Source organism: Monomorium pharaonis, chromosome 2, assembly GCF_013373865.1.
Source record: "Monomorium pharaonis isolate MP-MQ-018 chromosome 2, ASM1337386v2, whole genome shotgun sequence".
NCBI lineage: Eukaryota > Metazoa > Arthropoda > Insecta > Hymenoptera > Formicidae > Monomorium > Monomorium pharaonis.
In genome coordinates, this window is record NC_050468.1 from 16,395,065 (window position 1) to 16,420,245 (window position 25,181).

Here is a 25,181-nt window from a genome sequence, read left to right on the forward strand (position 1 = left end):
TAAATACATGTTTTTGTAAATACATACAGACTAAGAAAATTTAAAAAGTCTTATCTTACTGAATTCTTATCTCACTTTGATCAGGTGTGCTTTGATCATATAACATGTCAAGATGATAAAGTGTTAATTGATGTTAGAACGTCCTTGCAGCTGGTGACGTTATATGGGTACATATACAGTGAGTCAGAAACAGTACAATCTTTAAATTTTTCTAACGAATGACATAATCTTTTTGAACATTAAATATCTTTTAAATTATTAAATTTATTAACGTTTTCTCTCTAATCGACAATATTTCTACTTTTTATATTATGAGGACATAAAAATACGTTTAATTATATATCACTATATTATTTTGAAGCAATTTAAATTTAGAAATTAAAAAAATTAATATGCAGTCAATTTTTAAGCAATAAAATTATTAAATTTACATGAAAAATTACGTATTATTTTGAAAAATACAATTATTTAAACCGGGTTTTATATTTTTCCGTACATATTTTTGATTAAACGAAGATATAAGTTCTGTCTCTTAAATAGTTCACCATATGTATGTAGATATATACGATGAAGTCTATTTTTAGGAAAGTCACTTAACAAATTGTATTGTTAGCAACTTTAATTTTTAGCCTCAATGATGAATGATGTCACTTTCCTAATTGCTATAGTCGTCAGTTTAATTAATGCGATTGATTTAAGTTTTATAATTAATGTGTGTTGTCCTTATATTTAATAATAAACTAAACTGTAATAATAAATATTTAATAAATCTTATTTAATAGCAAGATAAATTTCAATAAGTAAAATGAGTAAAATGCATTACACTTTGACAATATTTTTTATTCTTTATGCCAATAAATTAAGTTCTTACATATATAATATAAATTTGTGTAACGAAGATTGTTACAAAATTTTTATTATTTTATTTTACTTTATAAATTTATTTCTTAAATGCTAAAGTTTTTAATTTATGTTTATGTTTTATTATTGCAGTTTATCAAAATTGTGCGAATATTTGTAAATAATTATACTAAGATTTACAGTTTTTTATTGCAAAGTTAGATTTTTAATTGTCTACTTTAAAAATATTGAACGAAATATGAAATGTTAACTTTTTAACTTTAAATTCCTATTTGTTGGTGATTCCGAAACTATCTTCCGACTGCGTATCGAAAGTTCGCAGAATACTTTTTCAAATCATTCGTCGAAATATCTTTGTCGACAATGGCTACTGCGCAAACCACTGACTAATTATCGGCTCTTACGTCTAACTAATGGCGCGGTCCTGGTTGCGCCAGAAGCCTATTTGTATAATCTCTTCTAATGTTAAATCAAAGAGAAATTTTATAGTAAAATCGAAGGTTTGAAATTATGCAGAAAATCTTCACAAAATTTCTAAAGCTTCCTCATAAAACATTTGCGTTCACAAGTTTATGTTAAGTGTTTCATTAACGTTATCTAAAAATGCGACTATAAAATATTCACCGCGAAGACGTCTATCTTGTCGTAATTATTCTTAACACTTGTCTCAGAGTAGTTGCGTATCAGAGAGAAGTTTTAGAAGTATTGTCTTCTATGATTTATAATATATGTAATACGTCAGTAAATGTAATTAAAACTTTAGTAAAGTAAAGCAAACTTGTTGAATCAGAGTCTGTTATTCAGTTCAAGGATGAATTGCTGTCATGCTAAATCCTTGTAAATGATGATAATGCTTGTGAACATAAGTTGTTTTTGATTTCTGAAAACAAAGCTTGATTTGTTTTAACTGTAAAGAAGTTAGAGAATAAGAATTGTTGAAGATAATTTATGTGCATTTATTATTTTTTTAAAGGAGAATGAATTCTCACAGAAAGAAATACATATTTACATAGAGCATATATTGTTATATTTTTAAAAATTTCTATTTGTATATTTAGAATTCTTTAGTGATGGATACTCAATTATCTTCAGAGAATTTCTAATTTAATTATGAGGTTATCTACTTATCTTTCATGATTAATATTAGTCAATGTTAACTGAACGAATGTGGTTGAATATTATTAATTTAAAAAATTTTCTTATTATTTTCAAAATTAATAATGTACGGTATACATATATGTATACATACACCATAATTTCAGAAGTGGAAATTTTCGATGGCGTGCACTTTACTTTAATGTTATATATAATATGATCATATGGAGAAGGCAAAGTATAACTTACACAGAAAGTGCTGCTGAATAGGCTAAATAATTGAAAGCAATTTAATAACAAATTGAGTTAATGTAATTGTAATTACATTAAAGTTAGTGCTGTAGCCAAGCATATCGCTTATATCGAAGCATATCAACAAAACTTTTCTATATTTCGTTCTCAGCGTTTCAATTAAACACTTTGGAATTACTTTGCCCTTACGCTGAAAATTTAATTAACTTTCGCGAGGGTTTAATTAACTTTCCAAGGTAGCAACTCATAACAAATTAATTTGGATTGTAATTCTGTAGTGAGAGCGGCTAAGATAATTATTTTTGTTTCTTTTATCGGGGCCGCTTCGTGTATTGACGATTGCATAATAACGTCTCGAACGAACATTTTCATTACGTTGCAATGACAATGTCGATATCTCACGGATTTTTCAAGTGCGAGAGTCGCGCCTTTCGAGTCTCACAGTGGCCTCGTGGATCAAATTACTATGTATCTATAATGATCACACCGGAAACTGACTGATACTGTTGATCGTGTCATCCTTGTGCACGCAATGTATGTGATCGTTTAATGTGGTAAAATATATGTGTTTAAATATATGTTTTAAACAAAATGTATTTTCTTATATTTAAAACATTTTTCTTTGAATCATATTTCTGCTTAGAAATATAGAACATATTTTTATTTCATTTATTTTATATTTACGTATAGTGTGTATTATAGTTTACGAGATAATATATGTACGCAATTAGTTAATTAAAAAATGAATTATATTTTAAATCTAAATTGATTAAAATGAACGTATAATGTATATGTTCTTTCTTTAATTTTTTAATCTATAGCTAAATAGAATACAAAAATTATGTAACATTAACTTCTTGTTTTTTATTGTACTTTTATTTATTAATTAGATTAATTTGTATTAATCTTTTTACAAACATTATTGGTATTTTTTCTTGTAAGAAATAAGTTTTATGTAAAAAAATAATTAGAATCGATTAACCAATGTTAATAATTTAATTAAGCTTTAATAAAGCCAATTTAAAATAATTCTTCAAAAATAAAATTTGTGCCAATATAAACAATTACTTTTAATCCAATTGTACTTTTTTTAAAACTAGTCTTTGTTGAAAGTTTGTTTAATCTGTGTTTTAATTATTGAATTATTTAACGTCATAATTAACAGATAGAATTGTTTTTTAAGTTTTAAGTTTAAAGTTGTTTTTAATTTTATTTTAACAAAAGAACTTAAACATATAAGTTGAAAGACTCAAACAAACAAGAAAGAAATAAACTTACAAGAAAAATTAATATAACAAAATAAATGTCAACAGATATAGAATCTAATATGTATTTAAACGCATAGACGCTAAAAGTAAAACATAAATATTTTCAAATATTTTCTTGTTAAATGTATTATACATACATGAAATTGTCTTGCGTTCAAGAGTCCGTAATTGAAAAGGACTTTAATTTTGGGTCTATCATGCAAATTTCGAGTAGTAATGAATGCCGAAATTACATGCGCCATTAAAAACTTTTCCCAAATCGATACAACGAGCTACTTTCCAAGCAATTAGGGGAGATTTGTTAGGTGATTTGCGAAATCGCGGCGTAACTTCGCAAATTGTTTCGCTGCTTTTACGCATGGCTTTAGTTGATAAAAGTTATATGCTATAAGTTCAGACTGATTTTCCTTGCGTTTTGCGATGCTATCTTACGTAACCGCGTTTTATCACTCGCCGCCGGCACTAAAATGAGCCGGTTATTATACAATTTCGTGTTCCGCGTTTCTACTGACAACTAACGACATTGTGATGCAGATTACAGTGCCGTGTATGGTTGCCGACCGACCTGACTCGACCTTGAACGAACGCCGATACTCCATTTCGTGTGCACTGTCAGTGAATTATGCAACGCCTTGCTTTATCAACCCTTGAATACGAACGAGGACACGGAAGCGTTTGCATAGCGATTTATGGTACAATTTCAGTTAAATTTGTGACATTGATAAAAGATTTTCTCTTTTATCAAGATATACAAAAAATCTAGATTTATGTTAATCTATTATGTCTAGACGTATTTCAACATTATGTGTATCACAATTAGTCCGTTATATCTCGAACAATTGTTCTTTTTATCGAATTAAATTACTAGATTTCTTTTCTGATAGAAGCTGTGAGTGCTACACAGTTCTTTCGCCTTTCTTATAACGTAATAAAATATTTGAAAATAATATTGAGCGCTCTGAAGTTTGCTGGAAAATTAACTACGTGTTTGTGAATACGTACAGCGGAGAATAAACCGTTTTTTTTGTAATTGAAGGTCGCGATGATGTAATGAAGATAAGTCTGGACGACGATCACATGATTGCGACGGATCGATGAGGGGCTATTATTGAGATTGGCGCAATAGTTTTTTCTTCGATGACCAAGAGTAGAAATGGCTATTTGTCAAGTACAAATGAAAGTAGCGTGCAAATCCAGAGTCTCTGCTTTCGACCGGAAAAGGCTCGTCCTTTTTATACGTTTCGTAAGGCTTTCTGTTGTCCTCTTGTTGGTTGGTCGCTCCGATAATCTGCACGCTCAAGTGTTCCGCCTGTTATACGAGCGTGGCAGTACACCGGCACGTGCCGTAGTTATAAATTAAATTTGCCGATGAATCGTTCAGATAAGGAGAGCCACGAGAAAAAATATAATCTGTTTTACTGTTATGGTTTTTTTTTACGTGAAAGTTATGTGTAGGCTTTAAGATATAATTTACACAATAAGATCACTGTAAGAAAATTTTAATTTAAGAAAAGAATGGTTTACATTTACATATAAAACATTTTAGTGCTTTGAACTCAAATTTGAAACCAAATTTAAGAAATTAATTAATAATCAGCAAGCATTTGGAAAAGGAATTTTGTAGGAATTTTAACATACAATTTGTCTTTCTGAACTTAAACTATAATAAAATTTTATAATATATAAACTATTTATTACTAATTATAGATTTATATATAATACCTATATATTATTACAAATTAATTTAATTAAACTTTTTTAAATAATTAAACTAATAGTTAGAAAGAATTACAGTAAAATAATATCTAAACATATATAAGTATTTGTACATGAATTATTTTAATATTAAAACTTTTTAACTTAACAATCGCTATTTACAATTAATTAAACTATTGATTTCTCTTAGATAATTAGAGAACTAGAAAGTTAGAATTATTGCAGAATGAGTTACACAAAACTTATGTCATAATTCTTACAAAAATTATTTTAATATATTAAAACTTTTTAACTTTACAATTGATATTTAAAATTTTTTTATATCTCTCAATCTAATTATGATGTAATATTGAATTTAATTAGAAATCATAGCAATAGAAAGCAATAAAAAAGTTATAATAAAAGTGTCTTACGTAAATCATTGTAATATCATCGAAATATCTATTAAATAATTATTTAATGTGAACATTAGTAATAGTTTGTTTATTAATTTTAAATTAAATAAACAAATATCTGTATATTACAGTATAATACGAGAAATTATTATTTCTATTTTATTATCTATTCTATATTGTCTGTATTTTTTATTATTATTTAAAAGTGAACAAAATCTATTTAGACTTAATTAAATTAAATCTGATTATATACAAGTAAATATGTATTCATGATTTATAGCAGTAGTTATATAATCTAGCAGTAATTGTAAAATTGTAAATTTTACATTACTATATTGCTTGATAGTGTTACACGCTCGAGATCAATGTGCTTCTACTCTCGAACCGACCAAGAGGACGTACCGTGTTGTTCCAGAGCAGTGATTCCGGTCAGCCGGAATAGCGGTACACGCTTGGCCGTACCGTCTTCGTTCTCGAATTATTATGTTGCTGCTTTCTGTGTGGTGCACAGTAGTACGCTTTGTCGCGAAAGCGGAAGAAACTTACACGCATCATGCACGGAGCCATTTTTTAGTACCATTTCGCGATCTTTCTTCTTTGTTACACATTTGCGTCATACATAACTAAGGTCTATATTTCATAGACCATAAATTATAGAAATAAATTTCATACACAAAGCCTTATTTTGTGAATTAAATTGTATACACTATACTTATACAATATATGTATGTATATATACAATACATATATATATATATATATGAATTTTATATAAAAATTAGGAACAAACAAAAACTTTAAATAATTTTGAAATTAATAAAAGAATTAATACGTTTAAAATTTACACGGATATAAACACATAATAATAGCATAATTATAAAATTTAAACACTTTTATTAATATTGTGAGATGTGACATAGCATGTTTTAATTTTATTAACTATTATTTATTGTTATTTATTAAATGTTTATTTATTAACTGTTACTAACTGTTATAGAAGTAAAAAATAAAATACCGTTTTTTTGTAAAGTTTGGAAAAAAATGTTTGACTATTAATTAAACTTATTATATTTCATTTAGTATATATATCTTTTTTAAAAATATTATTACCAAATTTTTTTTATTTTATAATTGTTCTATTATTATGTTCAATTGTCAGTATAAAATTTAAATTACTAATTAGTTTTATAATAATTAATAGTTTTTGTTTCTCTTCTTTACTCTTATATGAAATTTTTGTAGTACTTGTTTACAAATTTGATGAGAAAGTAGCCTTACAAATTCAATCAAATTTTTTATACATACACTAATAAAACTTCAATGGATATTTGTACTAAAGTTTATTTGGATTCACTTACTTGTTTAAAAGTTATTTATTTAAAGGGCTGCAAGAAAATATATTTATTTTTGCTGTTACTTATTATAAACCAAATTTTTCATTGTTTTTCTCTATGCATGCAGTTGATTTCAGGACTAAAAATACTTACAATCACAATTTTTTTGTCGTTGATTAAGAAAAAAAGAACTTAAGAAATCTAAATCTAAGAAGCCTGCAGTTTTTAACTTTTGCTGCTATGGTAAATCCAAAACATCTTTAATATCTTTTATATCAACCAAGAATTGTTTACACGTTATGGTTTTCGTCAAAGAGTAGACGGCCGAATGAACGACAGCGCAGAGCTCACAGACCGTCGAGGGAGACTCGCGGGAGAGTCGTTCGCGTTTAAGAACGCGATTCCATCGAGGAGCGCGAGCAGTGCAGCGCGGCGCAGCGACGCGATACACTGTACTGCCGCAGCTGCGTCAGATAGTTGGTTGAGGCATGTGCGCCGAGTAACGGCTAATTGGCCACCTTTTCTCTCTGGGAGAGGAACCCCGTCTCTCTTTCTCTCTTTCTGTTTCGCTATCGTGGTCGACGTACCAGTTCTGTTCGTTCTGTCGTGCGGCTTATATCGAGTGTAATTGTAACTCTGACGCCACGGGAGAATTATGGTGTCTTACCGGAAATTTGGTTGAAAACGACATTTCTGTGAGTCGAGTTATTATATTTACACCGTAAGTTGTCGTCATCATAGAGTCTTCCTCCTTTTCCTCTCTTCTTCCTCTTCTTCTTTTTCTTTAATGGAAAATTCTAGTAAGATAATTCCTTGATATTTTTTGTAATTTACGTAATAAAGATTAAATAGATGCTTATAAAACAATGAAGTGCATTTATTATATAATTTTTGAGTATATATGATATATTATTTTACTTCTAAAGAGGAAGAGAGGAATAATAAGGAATTATGAGGAGTAATTCTTGTAATTGGTAACATGAGTTTTGAGAAATAAAATCTTTGCTTCTGTAGCGGTCAGACATGAATTCGTGCGCGGATTCGCAACCGCGAAAAGTGCCTTGCTCTGAATTGACCGCGCGAATGATCGTCGTGAAAGTGCAGCGAACAAGAAGTCTAATTGTGCGCGCCGGGCTTTTATTAACATAATTCACCGACCCGTTATTCATCGGAAGTTATGGACTTTCTTCGCAGGAAAAAGCTTATGATCCATGAATTCGAATATTGTGTTCTATAAACAGATTTTGGGTAAAAATTAACTTGAAATATTATTTTATCATTAATATTGACATTTTTTGTTTTTTAATAATATTGAAAAGGTCGAGAAATTTTAAGGAAAAATAAGTTATAAATATGAATTTATCAAAGATAATTCTTTCAGCTGTAGAAGAGCTAACGTTTTCTTCAATTTTTTATTGTAATTGAAATAGAATTGAATTGAGAGTTATAAAGGTATACTTAAAAAAAAAAGTTATAAGCAGATCAGATAAATTATCAATATCAAACATACAGTAATAAAGAAAAATTATTAAAAATTATTTATTTCAAGATACACATTTCAAGTTTTATCATAATAATAAAGTAAAATGTACTTATTGTTATTCTTTTTGGCGGTATATTTCTATCAAATTCTCCGTAAAATTCCGTTAAAATTTGCTTTTTTTACAGAAGTATTTTCTTTCTTCGTTAAATCTGAACAATGCTATTTAGCATTGTTAGAATAAAATACTCTCAATGGAAAACATGTTGTAGGGAAATGCAAGTTTAATTGAAAGTGGTTTTAATAGCATTATTGTTCAATTATTTATTGAACATACATTTTCAAAGTTAAATAAAAATAATAAAAGTGTCAAAATGTGATTTTCAAGAATATCTATTTTCAACTTAGATATTTTTCAGATAGGAGAAAATAAAATAGCATTGTTATTAAAATTAATAATGATTCAGTTATTAGGAAAACTCATTTGTGATGTTACGAGGAGTTAAGATGGGTTAACTAGAAGATGCTTTAGATGTAATGAGGGAGATCTTCCTTAGGCGTTGTACTTACTCTTTGCGTGCATATTGCAACTTAATCGTCTGGCTAATTCAGAATTTCGCATGCAAACGATTTACGTTGAAAGGGAATTTTGTTCTAGTTATTCCGTTCTAGTTACAACTAGTTAACTTTGATCAAGTCATATGTTTCATCAGCATTACAAGTGTGACAATAGTATTGCTTACACCGTGTTAATGTAAAATAGAAATATATTTCGAAAAATCACATTTCCTGAGATGTTTCTTCGTAATTTTCATAACATTTTATATTTACTAAAATTTTTTCAAATAGGTACTATTAAGTTGAAACTACAAAACGCAACTATATTGCGCAAACATATTATTTAATAATCTTTATAAATATAAAAAGAGAAAATGTCTATATTATTGTTACTTGAAATAATAATAGTATTGTTTCTTTTCATAGATTACATTTTTTTATATTATATTTTATTGCCTCAGAATAAAAAGTTATTTGTTTGTGACACGCGTTAAAGAACAAGAAAGAACAAGAAAAATAAAATACTGATTTACACGCATAGAAAGTCAGAAGCATTCGAAGAGAAGACGATTAATAATTAAAGTCACCAGCAATTGACGTTAATTGAGTATATCGCTAAGAACCGGTTTACGATCGTCGATCATGAAGAGGAAAGGAGATAGTGACGATTCAGTCCTTTTGCTTTTTAGCAAGTTATTTAATGTTGTTTTACATCTGATGATGTACATATATTTTAAAAACTATACAATATGCAATTATATGCTGCACATAAAATATAATGATATTCAAATAAACTAACAGAAATATGAATAGGAAGAAAATAATGGTAGCACTCTCGAGTAGTAAAATAAAAATACGGATCTTTTATATGAGCATATATATTTGAATTTAATTAAATATTATAATATTTTTAAATTAAATAAATATTATAATATTTTTATATATTGTAATTTGTGTATTTTGAAATTTACGTATAATATATTTACATATTTTTATATAATATTAGCTATGCCCTGCCACGCGTTGCTGTGGCTCTCTATTCTTATGCTACGTTTTTTTCAAATTTTCTTTGCTTTCGTTGTTTAACTTTCAAGAGCCTTGCTTTATTGTTGCTCTTTTTATTTTATTTTTGAATAAGCATTTATCTATCTTTAATAAATCTAATATTCATTTATTCACGTACTTCTAACTTTTTTTCTAAAAGCTGCCATGGATTTAGAAATCCATTCAAAAGACTGTTTTAAATAAGTTCCTTTTTTTAAATAAAATAACAGCCATTTTAATTTTTCTTATTACCTTAATTTAAACACAATAGAAACATTCTTCGCCTCTCCCGGTCTTTCCCGTCTCTCCCCGTCTCTCCTGGTCTCTCCCCGTCTCTCCCGGTCTCTCCCAGTCTCTCCCGGTCTCTCCCGGTCTCTCCCCGTCTCTCCCGGTCTTTCCCCGTCTCTTCCAGTCTCTATCCGTCTCTCCCGGTCTCTCCCCGTCTCTCCTCGTCTCTCCCGGTCTCTCCCCGTCTCTCGCCGTCTCAATGTGTCAAAATTTCAATAATATTAATGAAAAACTATTTTTTACATTTAAATTATGGCCATCATTTTTGAAACACCGGTATATCCAAAATTAGACCCCATAAGAACACTCCCGGTTACGAATGCAACGTTGTGTCAAAATTTCAAAGCAATCGATGAAAAACTTACGGAATCTTAGATGAGGAACAAACATTTACATTTTTATTTATATAGATATACTGATATAAAAATATGTAAAAGTATGTACACACACACTTTTATATAGTATATACATATTAGTTAATGTTTACTTAATATATTTTTACACGAATTGTTTGATTTATGACGAATTAGTTCTTAATATTCCCTAGCTTTTAATTGCCATTATTCTCTGATACATATTGATTTTGTATTAAGTCTGTATTTCTTATTTTACTCTGTAATTAATACAAAAGAATTATGTGTATACATAGGTATTTATAAATAAAAAATTACAAAAAAGTCTATTTAAATTATAACAAAATAAATGCAATAAATAAAACTTAATAACAAATATTTTATATATAAAATAAATATCTTTTTTTTATAAAAAGTTTTAATTAATAAAAATTATAAGTGTACAAATAGAAAATAATATGTATGTTTAGCACAATAATGTTTAAATTATCGTCTATATTTTGAAATACATTACATATTAATGCGGTATTAATTATTATAATCATTTGTGTTACAGGTCTCCGCGAATCGGAGGTCCTCTTTCGCAATCTCTGGCTATGATTCCTCCAACCATGCACGGGCATGAGTTTAATCAACCCTTGTCGAGAGTGGTTATGGTCCGTAAAACGGATCAAAGGACATTCAGCAAAGGAAGACGAGGTGGTGAACCTCTTCTGGAAACTGTTACCAGGGAAACCGTTGAATTGTTTAACGGTGGTCGAGCAGAGAGAAAATATACCTCCGAAACGAGAGACATCGTTACACCAAAGTCTAGCAGGTTTGATGACTTTTTTAATTATTAATATTAAATAGTACTGATATACTAAAGTAGTACTATTATATTAATTATGAATGTTAATTTGTGTTTCTGGATGATAGGGATTAACAAGATGCCTTAAATTTAAATTAGATTGTACAATACTGTAGTTGATGTTTTATTAGAAGATTAAAATATTATCTTACAATATTTCACTTAACTGTTATTATTAAAAAATGAAAAATAATGTTGTTGATTTTTAAAAAGATTATATATTTTTACACATTTATACAACGTTTAACATTGTTTATTTGCACTGCTTTAAATATTAATAATAATTAAGAAGAGGAGTAGTAAAGTAAATATTTAAAACAAGAACAAGGTTTTGAAATTATTTTTTCAGATTGTTACAGTTTAATGACATACTAAACGATACTCAAGATAACAAGTAAAATTAAGGTATATTTTACATTAATCAAAGTTTGAAATTACATAGGTCGACAAATAATAATGTAGACGATGATGAATAGTTTCCCGATGACAATTATATTCTGATTGTTATTATACTGTTATGATTGCTTGTCTGTTTAATCTAAAACATAAAAATAGTGAATTAAAGTAATTGCTATATAGTGTATCGGAGCAAGTATGCACTTGTAAAATAAAATTTATGAATAAAATTGGTACTTTTTAAATTATGTTGTATGTATACGTATTATAATGTAATTAATTTTTTATTCATTATAATTATATTATAAATATGATTTATATGCTGCAATTATAAAATTATAGTATAATATAATATATATAAAATCACACAAAGTATACGTAGAACATCTTATAAACTTAAAATTGTTATTTGTTATTCAATTTTACATTAGAATTAATTCAAATTTTATTAAAAAGGAATAGATAATTTTAAAAATTATTAAAGTAGATGTGCATGTTGCAGTGATTATAACAAATTAATATTCGCCATATTATCTTTTGTGTGTTAGCGAAGTGTTTCTTTGTTGTACGTGATTGGAAGTGCATTTTCTTTCTGCACGTGTACCGGAAATTTGTTACACGGTTCAAAGTAGACAAAACTTTACCTGTCGTAAAATCAGCTGTCTGGCGTTTAGTCCCTTTCTCTTAGACTATATATATGTATATACCGTGCATGGCAAAAGTTCCGGAACAGCTACTATCTCTAAAATAAAACATTATCGAAAAAATGCTTCAAACAAAAATTGTATTGGTATAAAAATAATGCATAATTGCTTTATAAAAAGATTATGTAATTTGTAATGTTTTAAGGCAAATATGTGTCATCTTTACACTGATTAATTTTCTTATTATTTTATGTACAAAAATATTAAGATATGTTTGTAAACAAAAACAAAATAATTTATAAAATATATTATACTTTTATGTAAGAATAAAATATTAAATATCTCTTAAATTGTTGATTTCAACAATTCTATGTTTATATTTTTATCAGATGAATCCTGATAAAATGAATCCTGACCACCTGAAGTAATTTTAATATAAAAAATATAATTTTATTTAAGAAATGGTGACTTCAAAAAATTTAGTTTTTATTTATAATTTATAATTTATAATTAATTTTACCTTTGTTCTATTTTAGATAACTTTTATCTGAAACATTTTTATTAATAATGATTTACTTTTGAGATATTTGGAACTTTTGTCATGTACTGTATATGTATAGTATAGGGTATTCTAAATTTTGTTTTTTCTATTTATAGAGATTTGCAGGTAAAAACTTTAATATTAAATTTAGGATAATAATGACTTCTTTTGAATTTTAAGAAGAACTCAATATTATCGTAGAGTAATAAACTCGTGATTTTTATCTTCATATACTACTGAAAGATATTTTGAGAGAAACCGCAAACCGCAAGTTTTCAATTACTTCGTATGTTAAAAGCGGAAGATCGATACTTGCTCTTTCGTTTTGGTTAATTTTGAAGCCTACGTGTGAAAAGTATGAAATGTCGTACGGCATTTAGCAGGTTTCCTACATTCTTGCGGAGCAATTAATTTCTCTCAGCACTCTCTCGCGAGTAATGTTGGGAATCGAGACAACTTTGGTTTTCAATAGAATGTAGATATTATGTAATGCGATGCATCACTAGAGAAATCTTCGCGTTTAAGACGCGTTACAACTTTTTACGTATATAATGCTATAAAAGGATCACTGTTTGTTATTGATTAATTCTTTAATTAATTTAACAGTAATTTTTTACAAATAATAATTTAATTAAAACCCGTCTCTTTATTTTTCTTATTTTTTAATATTATATTTTTCTATTGAAAGCAACGTTTAACGTTGAAATTCATGATTTAAAGAACCGTCAACAATATAATATCTATGATATTTGATGGATGATGTGTCTACTATTGCCTTATATTTTCCGAATTTCTGTCATCGCTCGGTATTATTATCCTATCATTGAAATTACCTAAAAATTTATAAAATTTAATATTATAAATTTTCAAATGTGTTCTTATTTCTAACATTGCTCATGGGAAGTAAATACAATTTAACATTTCTCTAGTATAAATCGTTGCTCTTGTAGCATGCCATCGCTCAACGTGCACGGAACGAAAAAGAAGTCGGTCGGTTTTGTCGATCAAGTATCGCCCGACAGGTATAATTGCCTATGCGGCACAAACTTGCAGTTTAACCAAATTCCGATTCCAGTGAAGCGAAAGTAAGCATATGAAAGATTGATTCGCCGAAATAAACGGCAACGATAGCACTTTGTCGATGTTATTGTTTAGATGTTCTCTGAAACTTCACCAGGATCGGTAAGTGGTCCTAGTTCACTTAGCGTAGGTGGCACGTAGAAAGCAGAGCGACAGCTGAAAGTTTGCGTGCTTACATTCAAACGAGTCGCGAGAAGATGGCAATACTGTAAGAATACTATAAATTACCGGCTTTCACGATAGCGTAACAGGATGATAACGTTCGCTAGTCTCAAGAATAAGAGTTATACCGTTGTTAAGTTAAATTGGAAATATGAGATTGATTCTTTCCGAAATTGTAAAACGTGTATAAGTGTTTATGCATAAATTTATTATTATTATTGATACTTTTCTTATTTATTAATGATAATTTTCAAAATGTTTCAAAATAATTCTTTATTGTAAATTTGGTATCTAATAATGTATGTTGACTTATTAACAGTTAACCTAATTACTTTTTTAGTTATTTAAAACAAAGTGAAAATGTGAAGAAGTTGTACACACTTATATATAAAGTTACATACGACCACTTAAAAAAATATATATTATCACTATATGTATATGTATAATTTATAGTTTAAATACGTTTTTAATATAATGTATACTATAGTACAACTTTCCAAAAAAATATAATTTTATATTAGAATTTATAAATATTATTTTTAGTTTTATTTAAACTAGTTAAATAGTTAAATAATTAAATTTATGTAACGCTGTTTGTGCGCCCTTTTAAGTTTGCAAGAAAAATTCACTTGTATCTTTTAAACAAAAGATTAATCGCCGCGAGGTTCGTATTGTCGGTATTAAATTCTTATCGGAGAAGAATCGTTGTTCGACGGTATAGCGATTCCGCCCACGCTACGCGGCGGAATGCTCGGGTGGTCAGGAAAAACTTTCGGTGCAACTCGTTTGAGTGAGTGAGGCACAATACGCTACAAGGTATGAAAATAAGAGGTGAAAGAAATATACATTAAAATAACGCATGTTTTAAATTTGTCAGACTTTATCTCATTTTTAATAATTTGGAGTAGATCTTTTTTTTAGTTTTTTTTTTAGTTTTGTACAAATAAATAATACTACAAGCAATTAAATGTTAATTTATTTATGAATCATATAATTAACAGAAAATATAATAAAATATAGAATCTTTAATTTTGTTATTAAAATTGTTTTGCTAATAGTTGTTCATAAGAAACTTTAATCATAAAAATTATAAAAGCAATACTTTTTTCTTAATTAAAAGTTAACTATAAGAAATATTTTATTAAAGTTTTATTATAATTAAAATATTCTGGATTTTATTGTGATATATTGAGCTCTTAGCATCTTGGAGACTTATTCTCCTTCCTCTGGGTGACGTAACAAAGGAAACGACAACCTTTCTTTTGCGGCGACCGTGGCCGTGGACGCGTTGCAGAGGAAGGAACCGTATTCATAAAGACGCATGTGACTATGTATATGTAGATGAGCGCGATGAAGATGCTGTTTCAACCTTTAACAGGGTCTAGTAAAGAATTTGGAATTTTCAGCTCTCCCTTGGCTTTCTGATGTAACATCTATCGGCTGAATACTGGCATTATTTGAACTTTCAATAAAGTTTATTGTTTGATTGTTTAATTTAAAATTGCATTTAAACGTTTTAATTTAAATTTTAAATAAATAACAGATATTATAAATGAATAGTTATAATATTAATTTTTTATAACATATAAATACAAATAGATATTCTTTTATTACGCTTTGTTTTACATAAATACGCACGGCTATTCAATTTACATTTATTTATTCAATTAAATTTTTTACGTATATGGAATTTTCTAAAATTTTTTAAGATTTGTATTTTAAGCAGTTTCTGTTATAAATATGTGCGCTATTTGTGGTGAACTGTTTGTGTATTCTTCCATCAATAAACCGCATGTCAGATTGCGAATTAGCTGAAACCCGTTAACCACATTAAATATTCTTAGAGCTTCTTCAAACTCAGAACTCATTTCAAATAAATAGAATAATAAATAAATGGGTTCTCTTCGTTGAAAAATATTAGGCTTCTGGAAATATATCGTTAAATGTATTTTTGAATCGAGATTTCCATGAAAATTATGTAATATAATTCACAACGATCACTTTCTGCTCGCATCCTGCATTAATGCGAAGTTAACTGCACAGTCCGGTAAAATTGCTATTCATTAATCAAAGAGCAATTTTGCATGGAACAACCGTGAATTTGCATTATAAGCGTATAATGATTGGATATCTATCGTCGTGAATTGTTTACACAGGTGAACAGTATTCAGCCTGTGAAACATTTTAGAGAACTAGATTAGATACACCAATTACATAGTACTTGTTAGATATAGGATCCTCACGTTCGAATGCTTCGAGTCATTGTACATGCCATAATGATCGTCAATGTGATCTTTACAATCAAGATCATAGCACATCCGTAATTTCATCAGCTTTTCCGCTTGCTCCCATTCTATCGAGTTATAAAGGACAGTGTTTGGAATCTTATAAGTATTAATTTTACTACATGTAGTAACATAAATAATTTATATCTAAAAAGAACCATCTAAAAAATTAATTAATTATGATATGTTTATAAATAGGTTATTTTATTTTAAAATAGTATAATTCACGTTTTTGAGAATTATCAAGAAAGCATCGACATTTCTTAAATAAATTTTAATGAATAGATAAATACCTACTACTTAAGATAAGGTTGTGTCTGATGTTGGATTACGATTTTGAATTATTACATTTTTATTATAAAAATATTTGGATCACTTGCACAATCCTTTTAACGTATTTTAATCTACAAAGCTTGATATCATTTATTTAATATCATTATTTAATATATGGGATTAATGGAAGAAGATTACATCGATTGCAATATATAAAATTTGAACAGTAAACTAAAATTTTAAGAATAAATATGTCAAGAGGTTTAATTAATTTTTATTTTGTAATTTTTCTATAAAATTTATCAACGATTTTTGATTAATTTTTAAATTGAATTAATTATATATAATGTTGCGATAATATTTTTCTTATATATTAGTTTTTGTTCTTACTATAGCAATTCTTATTAAATTTTAAATTAATTTTACAAATATTATAATTATTTGATAATTTAAGTGGTTACAAATCTATGTGAAGTTATTCTCTCTCTCTCTCTCTCTCTCTCTCTCTCTCTCTCTCTCATATAAAAGTTTTACTTATATAAAATTATTCATTTATTGTTAACTATTTTCAAGACAATTTTAATTAAATAGATAAGTTGCAATAATTTCTTAAAATACATTCAATTTGTATAAAATTTGATCTACATTTGCTCATATAAAGCTGCTTCTAAAAGTTTCAATAAATTCGATCTGCTTATTTAAAGCGTTCAGTGTTCATACGTCACTATGCTGTCGGAGCAAAAAGGAACGCTATGTATTTCTTCGTATACCATGTAATTGGTCTACTTTCAGGTCGAGGACAGACTCGGTAAGATCGAAATCTCCGTTGACAGCATCGCCAGCATCACCGGGTCCGTTGTCAAATTCCTTGCATGGTAGTTTCCATGGCAGTCTAGGAAGCGATGGCATGTCTTGTAGCAGTGCCAGATCCTCCTCGGCGTCTCCCGATTCCGCGAGATATTCATCCTCACAGGTACTTATTGACATTTATCTTAATATTAATTATTGATATTTTAAAAAGCTTAGAATGCAAATTTGAAAATCAAAAATTACAAGAATTTGAGGTTTCAAATGTGCAGAATTCTAAAATACAATAATTTTAGGAAGATTAAAAAAGAAAAACCAACGTTTTACAACTAAAATTCTAAAATTTTTTTCTTTTATTCCAAATTTTTATTATTTAAATTATTATTTAAATGTTTACAATTTTTATTATACAAATCTTTGTAAAAACTAAAAAATCCGTAATGTTAAAGTTTGAAAGATCGAAAAATAATAATATTTATAGATCGTCTAAACGTTAAGAAACGAAAGAAGTTTTCTCAGCTATATATCTTCACACATAAATATATGCAATGTACATAAACGCTTATATAAAGCATATAAATAAAATACAGACAGAATCAAGATGTAAATTGCTGATTGTGCTAGCAATATTGCAACGTAATAAGCAATTAGATCACGTTACTTGTACTACTACGTGATAAATTGTATCTAAACGCGTTCTAAATTTATAAAGTGTTCCTTTGTAAGGCTAGATTTACAAGTAAATTATTTTCTCGTGAAAATAAATTGTAATAAATTATGTTAACATTAAAATTTTGGTAGGATACACACATTTTTTGCCTCTAATTACATTTAAATATATATGCGCGCCCGCGCGCGCGCGTGTGTGTGTGGTATGATTAAAGACAAAATGTTAATTAATTTTAATCTAGAGTTAATTCTTTTGATATCTAATTTTTCATCAATCGATTTATCACCATCTCTTTATGCTGGGAGTCTTTTGGTTTCAACCTACTTGGTAAATTAGCCGGTTGGAAAGCGTAACTTTTCGACGACCGGCTTCGCTACACCTGACATTGCGTGCAGTGTGAAAGGAACCTAAACTTCACAAAATTCGCTGGAAAGGTGCATTGCTACTTTGTGATGATTCAGCATCGCTTCTTTTTCGAGAATCATCGTTTGCACCGCTTGGATGATCGGTGGTTCATTAAGATATGATTATCTGGTTCACGCGATGACTAATTTGTCAGAATGTTTAAATTGCACTTTACGCGCTTGCGGAATCGATTTTTCCGCTCCATTTTTCGCGCGCGCGTGTCGTCGCGTTCTCATTCGCTGGACTTGTTCTTCATTCAAACGCGCGGGATGTTTTTACATTTACGCTAATAACCTTGCTTACAAAACAGTCAGGCGATTTATAGCTATATATTTATCAATAGCGAGCTCAAGTTTTTTAGTCGACTATAGATAGACAGAACACTAATAACTAGTGATTGAAGAAACTTGTTTGATTTTTAATTTAGCGATAGAGGAGTTTCTCTTCCGTTTGTTTTTCCTGCAAGTGTTCTATTTATAACTACTTTTTTCGATTTTCAAAGATTATTTGCTAAACATTACTCAACTACTCGTTACTGCTTTTCTTAATGTTTTCCTTTTTAGACTTCCCACTTACTAGGATGTGTGAGAGTGTGTGTGTCACCACAGAAACCGTTCAATATTGATTACTTTTAATTCCTATTTTATTAAGTCACCGCCTACGTGCAAATTACAAGCAATTAAACAGATGATTGTCGAAAAACTCTGAAGCTATCGTCAGTCTGAGTCCCACGATAATTATCATTATTTTAGATTACAATTTTTTAATTGATCATTGAAATTATATTTTTAAAAAGTGTGTTATTTTTTTTCATTTTTTTATATCTAAATAATCAACTATACTTAGTAAATTTTTCCAGCAAGTAAGAGAAATTTAATGAGCGGTCACGCAAACGGAAGCGTGAATCTAAGAAGTTTATCTATGGGCATCCTAGTCATATAGCAGATGATCATATTCGTATAGGACGATGGGAAATGATTTCTACCGGTCAGTTTCTTCCTATAGGTAGATAGTTACGCGTTTAAATTATTAAGGACAGCGTCTGACTTTTACCACTTATATCATTATATTGCTTACCATGTATGTATTTGCTTCGCTGGCATTGTGCCCAATTCACAATTAAACGTTAGCATTGTTTAAATAATTTTTTGAAGACCTCAAATTTTGTAATAATACTATTGATATAGATGGAAGCTCTGTAACTTTATAATAAATGATAAAAATCATAATGTGATATTCAATTATGACTTGTGTGAATACATAAGGTTGTCTCTATTATGAGTTGTGTCTAATCGTGAACAAAATTTGTAAAATCAAATTTATAAAATTTAACATTTCTTCAAATATACACGTAAAAGATTGTATAAAAAATTTTGTTACATTCTTCAATTTTTTGTAATTATAATAATATAAAATTTGTCTTAATTATTTCTGATATTTAGAAAGAAAAGCGGAAACTTATAATCTTTTTAACGAGCTTTCTAAACATTTGTTTAATAATTCATTAAAATTAAGATATTCTTACTGGATTATATTTAGTACATTAAACATACAATATATACATCAACATATATCATAAAGGGTACATTAATGTATATTTAATTATGTCGATTCATAATTAAAATTTATGTATTTTTTAAACATTTTTAAAATTTGGTTTATTAGATAAATAATAATTTTTTCAAATTATAATATTTACCTTCTATATTAATATTAATAACTTTTTAAAATATATGATCTTTTAATTTACATGAATTAATGAAATTATTTACATTAAATGGCCCATAAGAGGTCGTCACTTTACTCTTATAAACTACTTATATAAACTCTTTCAATAAATATACAGATTTATTGTTTGATCTTAATCTGTCATACGATGTTTTCTGTATATGTTGTAGATAACAAAGATTGACACGCGTAAACCGTCTGTGCGCAGATCAGGGCCTCCAAAGGAATTTATTAACGTCTGCCTCGATACGCATAATTTCTACCGATCGCGGCATGGAGTACCACCGTTACGACTCAGCAAGCAGGTTATTGTCGATCTTTTTTTTGCAATAAAATTGTAATAAAATCATAACCCTCACTGAACGACTTCCGAGAATTGAGGAAACTGGATTTTTTATGCTTGCTTCGTTCTCGGAAGCGTGAAGGGATTCTCCACTGATCACTTTAACTAGAAACGATAAATAACGGTGTTTGTTTATTTCAGCTGTGTAAGACAAGTCAAGACTGGGCTAATATATTAGCGACTAAAGGTAGATTAGAACACAGAGCAAATATTGATTATGGAGAGAATCTCTATTGCATGTGGAGCTCCAATCCAAAAACTATTGTTGGTGGCGAAGAACCAGTGAATGAATGGTGATATTATTATGCATATTTATTGTTAAATTAAATATTATATATTACGTTACAGTTGCTATATTATGTTACACTATTGATATGTCATATTTTGAATAATTGATATCATAGTAATGGAATTATAAAAATGTTTTGTTTTTCCTTATCACTATCTTTGTATTTAAATCAACATTTAATGTATATTGAAAAAAGATAAGAATGTATTTATTTAAAAATTGTTATTACAAACATTTTATTAAATTTAATTTTTATTGAATTACTTAAACATAATAGTTATTTATTGTAATTAAAATTATTAAAAATTTTTATATATGCAAAATATTTAACACAAAATCTGTATTATACATGTTAGACTAATTTTTTTAATAAGATATTATAGTTTTATTATTTATCCTTAAATATAACATGTTATAACTTACTTGCTGTAGGTACGCTGAAGAGGCTCAGCATCAATATGGAAAGGAGCCCACAACATTAAAGACTGGTCATTTCACACAAGTGATCTGGAGGGACAGTACTGAGTTAGGGGTGGGAATGGCTAGAAATCGAAATGGCGAGGTTTATGTTGTCTGTAATTACAATCCTGCTGGGAATTTCCTAGGCAGTTTTACAGAGAACGTTCTTCCACCCGTGGACGTTGGTCCTGCGAAACGAATTAATTTTACAGACCTAAAGCAACATTATATAGACGAGCAAACATGGCAGAAGGAGGCATTACTAGTTCACAATGAATATCGAAGGAAACATCGTGTACCGGATTTAAGACTGAGTCCGGAGTTAACAGCCGCTGCTAAGGTAATTTCCTTTGAATATATATGTATAATATTATATTATAACTATAATTTTATTACTGCAATGTATGTTAAAAACATGATGTGACTAAATGTTGTAAAAAAATTATGAAAAATGGCATAAAAATCAGATGCGTCATATATGTTCATACATCCGTAGGCTTGGGCAAATACGTTGCTAAATACAAATAAACTGATACCTCAATCGTCGTCTCCGTATGGCGAAAACATTTATTCAATGCAGTGTTCCGATCCTAAAGTAATCGTTTCTGCACGTGAAGTCATTTCAAAGTGGTATTCCGAGAAAAAAGAACATAAATTTGGCATTGAGCCGAAAGTTCTTAACACATGTACGTATCGTAATAGTTTTTTATATTTTAATATTTTATATCAAATTTAAAATAATGAGAAATTTAATAAAATAGAAATATACATATAATAGAAACGCGAATACGTAAAAGTTATTAAAAAAAAAACTTATTGATCGAATTCCATATTTTTTAATTCTGGTAATTAAAATCAAATTAAATAATAAAATTAAAAATATTTGTATAATTACATATTACTTATTTAATCATTTATAATATAAAAAAGAGTATTAGAAACATTTAAAAATTATGACAAAATTGTAAATCAAATATGTTTACCATATTTTTATTTCTGGTTTACAGGCCATTTTACGCAAATTGTCTGGAAAAACACAACTGAAATGGGTATTGCAATGGCTAAGCGGGATGGTACATGTGTCGTAGTGGCATGTTACCATCCGAGAGGTAATATAGTTGGACAGTTCACTGAAAACGTACTAAAGCCTATAAAGAATGTCTAGCCGGACTCCTTTCTGTCGATAATGTATTTAAAACTCTGTATTTATGTATCGAGAAGATAAATGCGTAATATATGTAATGTATATACGACACTTGTCTATACACGTATAATAAACATTCCACATACACATATTTATAATTTCCTGGCTCCATTATTTTTAGTAACCTCTAGCGTCAGTTAAAAATGATAAAACTAGTAAAAGCAGCTATTATTAAAAATAAAATATTGGATAATCTATCAAAAATTAGAATAATTATTTTTCAATATAAATATGCATTGTTATAATACAATTTTTAATTTCTGACATAATTTTACAAAAAGAGCAAGAAGGAAGAAACATTTTGTAAAAAAATTGAAGATTAATAAAGAAAAAAAATTCCACTAAATATATTTACACATCATAATGTTAAATTTCAGTTATATTTAATTTATAATGAAAATAACTAATTATTAAGAAATCAATTACAGCATTTTATTAATACTAATAGAAACATAATCTGCTTACATAATTTAAAAAAGTAAAAACCCATAGTTTATACATTTGTGGGTTGTTTCCAGAGTTGGATAAGTTAATATATTTTTTCATTTAAATTATGTTAAAGTTAATGGTTTATAAAATTTATTTAGCTACATAAAAAACTGACTCAATTAAAGTTAAGATTAAATTATTAAATCATATATATTGTATATATATAATTAATGTTAAAAAGCAGTTTTTATATTAAATTACAAACAGATAAAATTTTCAACTTGAGAAAAAATTTTATAGGTTAACGTTTATGTTTTAAAAATAACTAGTTAAATTTAAAAGTTAGATCATTTAATTATGTTATTAACTAAGTTATATAATTATAAACTATTATGTTAAAAACTATTAACATTTTAATTTTATCATTAACTTTTACTTTTTTAAGTAGTTACTATTCAATTCTGCTTTTTTCACATAAAATTAGCTAAAAACAAATGTTTCAAAAGCAAGAATAAAGTTTATCTGAATTTCTTTTGCAGATTATATAGTTTAAGCAATTATATAGTGAGTATATAGTGAGTATATAATTGATAATATTAGATTATTTTACATATTTTTAACGTTCTAAAATTATTTAATTTATATTCCTCTATTTCTTATTTTTTTTACATAATACAATTTAAACAAAATGGGAGCGTAGAATAAAACATCTATTGATAAGACAGATAACAAGAGAGTATAAAAGCTATAGGATATAAAAAACAGCAAAGATTTATCTATTAATAATTATTAATCTGTTATAATCTAAGTAATCTAATTTTTATATGTTGTTACGCTGCATGTCGCGCATCTCGGGAAACAGCATGATATATTTAATAATAAATCAACAAAAAATGTTTTACATTAATAAAAGGCTTTTAGAAATCTTTATATCTATTAACTTGTATATTTTATAGAAATGTTAAAGGAAAAGAAAAGAAAAATATATTTGTTAATATATCTGTTTTGTAGTTTATTTTATAGACATTCATTTTTGCTTGTCTTACAAAAAATTAAATTGCAAAATACGATATTATAAAAAATTGTTGAATCGTCTGGAATATCGGATGGAAGACTAGTTCTAATTTATATTGAGTTTAGTTTCTAAAGTTTCATTTTCTTTTGTTCAAGCAATATATAAGAAATAAAGTAGTATATTGATATTGGCGATCTTTTTTTATAATAATTGAGATAGCATTTTTTCAAATAACAAATACACAGATATTATCGAGAAACGCTCTCTTTTTTTTTACTGCTTTATAATAATTTATTTATAATAAATTTACATGCACATCGCACGCATTGCGTTACAACGTTGCATATATGTATATGTATATATCTCTTTTTATGTATATATAGATACATTCTCTCTTTCTCTCTTTCTTTCTCTGTTTTCTGCTTTTATTATTTTACATTACGTACAGCCGTTTACAATTGTATTTGTGGTCGAGAAATGCTTAATTATTTAAATCTTATTGTAAGCTGGACATTTCTGTAAGACTCACGCTATTCGAAGAGAGCTCATTCGAGGTGCACCAAGCTCTTGCTTAGACTTTCGAAGGAACTTGTGTAATCTGGTGCATCCGCGAGAAAATACAAGCACCTCTCTTCAAATTGGAAAAAGAAACTTGCGCTTCCAAACATAGTTATTTCTAATCGATAAACTGATATAATTATGGCATAATTAAAACATGTGAAAGAGTGAATATTATTAAGAACTGTGGTTAATTTAATTATTTTTCGGAAATAAAACACGTATTTATTTTCTTTTTATATTTTGTATATAGAAATATAATGCAATTAATTTCAAGCATACTTTTAAAGAGAATACGCTGTATAAAATATGTAATATAAAATACTGATGAAAAAGTATTCATTAAAATTAAACGTACATCGTTACAATCATCAAGAATCGTAAAATAAAAAAAAATCC

General features: G+C 27.7%; 1 protein-coding gene across 7 annotated transcripts in view; it reads left to right on the plus strand.

The window, feature by feature from the left end:
- LOC105837721 (repressed by EFG1 protein 1) overlaps nt 1-22,878 on the plus strand; it is a 59,607-nt gene extending 36,729 nt beyond the window's left edge. For 4 of the 7 annotated variants that reach the window (XM_036282490.1, XM_028194650.2, XM_036282491.1 and 1 more), the window contains 8 exons: nt 11,201-11,461; nt 14,026-14,097; nt 17,668-17,848; nt 20,656-20,790; nt 20,970-21,121; nt 21,550-21,916; nt 22,073-22,262; nt 22,584-22,878. In XM_036282490.1, the coding sequence (XP_036138383.1) occupies nt 11,201-11,461; nt 14,026-14,097; nt 17,668-17,848; nt 20,656-20,790; nt 20,970-21,121; nt 21,550-21,916; nt 22,073-22,262; nt 22,584-22,741 (1,516 nt within the window). In that variant the 3' untranslated portion in view covers nt 22,742-22,878. Of the gene's footprint in view, nt 1-7,490; nt 7,643-7,935; nt 8,170-11,200; nt 11,462-14,025; nt 14,098-17,667; nt 17,849-20,655; nt 20,791-20,969; nt 21,122-21,549; nt 21,917-22,072; nt 22,263-22,583 lie in introns of those variants that run through there. The other 3 variants (XM_036282495.1, XM_036282496.1, XM_036282493.1) reach the window with 3 other exon arrangements.
- The last annotated feature ends 2,303 nt before the right edge of the window (nt 22,879-25,181 follow it).